Here is a 6,288-nt window from a genome sequence, read left to right on the forward strand (position 1 = left end):
GGTCAGGGGTTACGCGCGCCACGTGGTTCCGCACTCCACGTGCGGGAAGGCTTCGCTCACAGCTTCGCGTGGCCTGCGCGTGATAGAAAGAGAAACAACTCCAGCGGAAAGGATGAAACGACGATCCAGTACCCACAAAGTGTCCGACAGTGAGAACGAGCGAGCTGAGGGCGGTGAGTGTAAGAGCGGGGAGCGACGCACCGGGGGTTATGCGATGTGTGTGGTACCCAGAATGATCATTTTCTGAGTCTCGGCGTGGCAATACGTGCGTTGAGATAAATGCCAATGTCCTTCGTAAGATAGGCTTCGTGTAGTGTTGCTGTTCTTGCGTTGAAGCGCAGACTACAGGGTGGTGCAGATGTCTTATAACTCCCCGTTTAATTCTATAATACTTAATATTTTTTTAAAATATCAATGGGGGTGAACAGAAATGAATAAGCAATGGAATTAATAGGGGGTGACAACACATCTGGACCAACCTGTAGTGTAGTTTGCTATATCGTCCGTATTCTGGATCGCGCTGTCTGTGGTTTGTATTGGATTACTCCGGTGGGTAGAATTGTTTTGAGGTTAGGCCTGCCATCTCTTAGTTTCTCTGAGTATCTCGTAGTTTACAGAGAACCGGGACAGATCGCGGGAAGATGAATATGTCTCAATACCTAAAGATCGGTACAGGAGACGGGAGGTCGTTCGTCAAAAGTTTCTGAACATCACTAAGGCGTTGCATGAGCACATGAAAGTGAGAATCAGTGTTGATGGGCAGCTGACGGAGACATACCAGCCAGACGTGGGGTAAAGCAAGGATGCGTGCTTGCGAAAACCCTCTTTGCCGTCTACGCAGCTGTTCTGTACAAACCTTGGCGACATGTGAGTACGATACATCACATTTCGTGCTGACGGTGGAGTTGTCAACCTCTCCGGACTGCCTGATGTTCATTCTGCGGGACTGCCAGTTTACAGATGATAGTGCATTTGTGACGCTGTCAGCACAGGCCCTTCGGAATATCATGAATAGCTTTCCTCTGGGGGTGTGCGGCAGTTCGGATTACAGTTCAGAAATAGAGGCGACGGTGATAAAAAGGATCCTACAGAGTTCCATCATTGTAGAGGGAGATGAATTATCAGAACCGTCACTGAATACTGGATGTGGAATTGGACAACTTCCTTTTCTAGTGCCTCCTCGGTGTTGGTCGTCTGTGGAAGAGGCTACGGTCATCTGATGATGTTACTTCTCAGTGTCCTCAGCAGTGGTTATATCTGCATTATTATATATCGGTGGCGAGATGTTGATGCCCTCGCCAGGTATGCAAGACGTCGTGGGTTAGATCCCGACCCTGGCGCCTGTAAATTTGGAATTTGCACGATGGTGTCTGCGTTTATGGTGTCACATGAAGCTTCTTTCTACAATACGTTTCAAGTTCATTTCGTTTAACCAGGTGAGAAATTAGAAGGCGTCGGATGGTCCCATTTGCAAGACTGACCCGAGCCACCGAAGTGACAAGGATTAGCAGAAAACAATAAGTACAACAATGAGGCAAATATAAATCGGAGCAAAAGCAACCAAATAGAGTTCCCCCCCCCTCCCCTTAGGACTAACCGCATCAGTAACCCGAGCCCAAACGTTAACTGAACAACTCTCGTGCCTAGTTAAGGGCAAGGTACGTGTAGAACCCTGTTCAATCCGCTGCTGGATTGTCGCCGGGGCCTTATACGACTATCCTTCAGCATGGTCAGTGTGGGTTAGGGGAGCATAGACACGGGAGCGTAGTACAGTAAAGCAAGGCCTCGTGCTGCATTGCCCTCTGCTGCCCATCACCTAACCTCACAGGAGACTACAGCGGTGTTTCTGTTAAAGGATGGCGATCAACTATCCAAGCGGTATCCAGGCTCAAGCATGCTTAGCTTCCGAGATCGGACGCATCTCATGTTTATTTAAGAGTAGCCATGGTGTGTTTCAATTTACTCGCGACTGCCAGCTTAAATTTAGTGGTGGCGTGCAACGTCACGCGTGTCTCGCCAGAGAATTATCAGCAAGCATATTTTGGCCATGCGACTGGCAAAATTGTTGCGGCACAGTAATGTATTAAAAGCACCATGCACAACATTAATTTATAACACGAGTAGGAGGGTTGCCAGATGTCGCATCTCATCGCGGCGCAAATAATTCTCACGGACAGCAAATTATCTTTATGTGCTGTTGCAAGACTTGAATCTGCATTTCTTACGACGACGTTTGTGCACAGATGACAGCTGTCGGCAGAGGGCACTGCAACAGAGCGCACAAAAAAATAATTGTACTTTGCCACGCACCCTACGTCCGTGCTCCCCACCTGCATCAACCCACATTGTCCAGCCTGGTCAAATAATTAGTCACCCACACAGCACGGCCGTCTGGAACGCGCTCTTCCTTCCGATATTCGGTAGCCATTGCAGCTATGCAATTTAAAATTTAGATTTTAAACGAATTTCTTTAGAACTGCATGTTGTGTTGAATTTCATATCCTTCCTTCACACCTCCGATTAGCACGGTTGGCTACGTACGGCACGAAATAAGTTCAACATACACAAAAAATTGTCCAGGTGAACTGTTGTAATAAATATAACAATGAGGGCTACTCAAGGGACATTATTGTTGTATGTGCGCAGCTGTACGAGCACAGTTTAATTAATTATCACTCGAGCCAACGATTGATACGGTGCAAAAGATGTTCAGCATACACCCATCCAGCAGTGGATTTAAAAACGGCATGTACAAGTGCAATGTGTATTAACGTTTTTTTACAGAAATCTCAAGCAAAGTGTTTGAGTGCCCTCCGGATTTCGAGCAGGGTGCTTACATTCCACTCGGCGGTCTCACGGTAGAAAGTGCCAAGGCCTCGTCCACTGAAATATGGCTCATCCAGGCACCGACAGACTTCTCTCCACAGTGGTAAGCATCAGCAATTCTCTTCTTAAACATCTTTTCACTTTTGTTTTAAAGCTTTCGTGACTGCAGGGATTCATATTCTTGGTTCTTTCGGTAAAGTCATGTAGAAGGGAAATAATAAAATAATATAAATATAAAACAATAAAAAATTCTCACGACGTTTCGACTGCAACACAAGCAATCATCATCAGGTGTGAAATCCAAAGCAAGAACCGCCACTTTTTTCAAATTTTCTTGCTGTAGATTTCACACCTAATGATGATTGCTTGTGTTGCAGTCGAAACGCCGTGAGAATTTTGTATTGTTTTATATTATATTATTTTATTATTTCCCTTCTACGTGACTTTACCGAAAGAACCAAGAATATCTTTTCACTTGCTTTACATATATATCCATAATAATTTTTTTTTGGTTTAGATCGTGTAAATATAAATGTGTCACCTGATGATGCTAGTCGTAATCAACGGCGAAACGTCGTACTCGAATTGTAAATGTTGTGGGTTCACTGAACTAGTTATGAATTGGCATGTTTTGTTTATGTGACAAACCTTACTAATTGGCTGTGGTGGGTTTAACAACACATTTATATTCACGTGATCTAACCCAAAAAAATGTATATGAATATATATTGCCGTTGGGGTGTTTCTTTTATTTGGTGTTCTTATCACTAGCCTGCGTGCTTTTATTAGATTTTTACAGTTTTTGTTTCATTATGCATTTTTATATTCATACTTGTACTTCTGTACAGCACTTTCAGACCTCCAGTGCTTTACGAGTGTAGATTCTCATTTTTGTATGAATCGGGGTTGGAATTCGATTCCAGAGGCATCCATTCCTTTTGGTCCCATTTTCAGTATCTCTTGTTCCGTCTTGTCTGTGCACTTCTCCACGCTGTTGGCCGAAATACAACTTTATATTTACAATTGGCATGACCTGTGAGTAATCCATTCTAGGGGGGCACTATTTAATGTGTCTTTCCAGTATGAGAATCGATTTTAATTGAGAAAAATGTGATGAGTGTTACACACTTAATAAGCTTCAGATAATCCTGGCATGGTTCCCATATTCAGGTTACTGCTACACTTAAAAATGCACTTCCTTGCATGTGAATTTATAATGCAGACAATGTTATACCATAGCTTTAGTTATTTTTGTGGTTGCGCTGTAAAGCTCGCTGATATCTTTTCGTGTTGTACTGCATGTCGTTCACCGTGATGTCCGACGTCTCGCTTCGAAACCTTCAGTTCCTGAACGTAGCTGATATCAAGCAATGCAATGAGCGTCGTGCTTTGTGATGAAAACTCAATCAATAGTTGCGGCCAATCAACAATCCAGAAAACTAACACAAACGTGTTTTCTAGTTTGACAGGTATGACGATCCCGCTGGAGGGATTCGAACGCGTGACTTCGGACAAGGAGAACAAGCACTACAGAATCATGAGCAGCTGTCGAGAGATGCCCAAGACGGGCGTGGTGCTGCCTATGGAGAAGGGAGGCAACTTGCAGTGGGCTCCAGTGTTGAAGGGAATGATCTCCGTCACCGAGGAGGCAGTTGGGATGGCAAATGGCAGTGGAAAGATTCATCCGGTTCCTGTTCCTCCTCCGCCGAGCATCCCTGAGGGTCTCCGGCAGAGGTTTAAGCCCTTCGGATACAGCCAGCCAGCCGGCGCTCAGGAGCACGTTGCGGACAGAAAAGAAACTACTCGGAAAAAAAGTAAATTGGCCGTCGAGCCTGAATTGGTGGTCAAGGATGAACCCGATGGGTGCAAACGGGCAAAGGACAAAAAATCACGTGCAAAATCTAGGGATGAGACTGTGCCGGCCGCACCACTCGCTGTGCAGGTGAAAGTGGAACCCGATGAGGGCGACGGCAAGGCTCACGGCAGGAAAAAGAAAAAGAAAAACAGAGAGAAGGACCGGGAGGTGGCGGCTCCAGTGGTTGTCGACGGCAGAAATTTGACGGTGCGGGTCAAAGAAGAGGGCGCGGAAGAACGTAACGGTAATGAGGAGAGTCCAGAAGCAGCAACGAGAAGCGGTGGAACCGAGTCGTCGTTGCTACGTCTGCAGGACGCGTCAGGAGAGAGCGAGGAGGGAGGGAAGGAGGAGCTTAAACCTAAGAAGAAGAAAAAGAAAAGCAAAAAGGATAGGAAGGAAGTGGCACCACTGGCAGCTGTGGAGATGAGCGAATTGTCAGAAGGTGCGTGTGCAGCAGTGGAGATCGAGCAGGGATCGACTGAGTCTCGTTCCAGGAAAAAGAAGAAAAAGAGCAGAGACAAGGAGAAAACGGCCGTGGGGGAGGGAGTTTGTGCAGCGGACTTGATCAAAAACGAGGCCGATGACGGCGTAGAAGTGAAAACGGAGATGGAATCGTGGGATCTGATAAAGGAGGAGGCCGCCTCTCCCTCGGCGTATCCCTGCGTAGTTCCCAAGGCAGAAGCGGAGCAGAATGAGCCTTCCGTTCGGAGGAAGAAAAAGAAACGGCGAGATAAGGACGCGGACGATGCGGACGATGCGGGGGGAGAGGGGCACTTGGCTGCGGGGACGACGAGCAGTCGCGGTGCGGTGGCGGGCGACGCAGGCGCGGCAGACGTCGAAGTGGCGGACGTAGCCGTTGACGACACGGAGCCGAATCCGGTCAAACGAGAAGACGAGAAAGAGGCTCGGAAGAAGAAAAAGAAGAAGAAGAAAATGAAGGAAGAGGAGGAGGAGAAGCACGTGGCGGTGAAGAGAGAGGAGCCTCCGAGCGATGCAGCCGCTGTGGATGAACACGCTTCGAAGAAGAGGTCTAAACACAAACAGTCGGAGGAGGAAATTCCAGATGCCGATGTCGGTGAACGTGTTCACAAGAAGAAGAGGAAGAAATGAGTGGTCGTTTATTTCGTTTTTAAATGTGAATCATGTTTGTCACCCGTGATAAAAGTGGATGTTATAATGACCTGTGTTCAGGAATAACATCGCAGCGGCAGAGCTTAGATGCAGTGCATAACTTGGGCCGACCCAAACATGGTGTCTAACATCTCAAGTTTATGTTTGTTCTCTTTTATTTTTCCCAGGTTGTAATAAACAATTGTAATGAACCTGCCTCTACAAGTGCGGGCAAGTTCGTCAATATTAATATGCCGCTAAAGCGTGCACTGTTAAAATGTCAACGTTTTATTTCACTTTCGAAATGTGAAGTTTTGCTCCCGTTGTAAACATAAATGAAAGGTCTGCATGGACGGCTAGGGACTGGTGCCTCCAGTTCAGCTTTACGTTATATCTGCTCTGACCTTAACTTTAATGCTTTGCGCCATATGGCTGATGTCGGGGAAATCCACAGGGTCCCGAGCCCATTTCGCGACGTAAAACTGCACAAACGTGCC

The 6,288-nt window shown here is 46.6% G+C and overlaps 1 protein-coding gene across 1 annotated transcript; it reads left to right on the forward strand.

Annotated features, from left to right (window-relative positions):
• POLR1G (RNA polymerase I subunit G) lies at window positions 1-6,003 on the forward strand. The gene is made up of 3 exons (XM_061550094.1): window positions 1-173; window positions 2,785-2,929; window positions 4,288-6,003. The coding sequence occupies exons 1-3, from the start codon at window positions 113-115 to the stop codon at window positions 5,789-5,791; spliced, it is 1,710 nt and encodes a 569-aa protein (XP_061406078.1). The 5' UTR covers window positions 1-112; the 3' UTR covers window positions 5,792-6,003.
• The last annotated feature ends 285 nt before the right edge of the window (window positions 6,004-6,288 follow it).

Source organism: Lethenteron reissneri, chromosome 11, assembly GCF_015708825.2.
Source record: "Lethenteron reissneri isolate LAM-NWPU_2019-01 chromosome 11, ASM1570882v1, whole genome shotgun sequence".
Taxonomy (NCBI): domain Eukaryota; kingdom Metazoa; phylum Chordata; class Hyperoartia; order Petromyzontiformes; family Petromyzontidae; genus Lethenteron; species Lethenteron reissneri.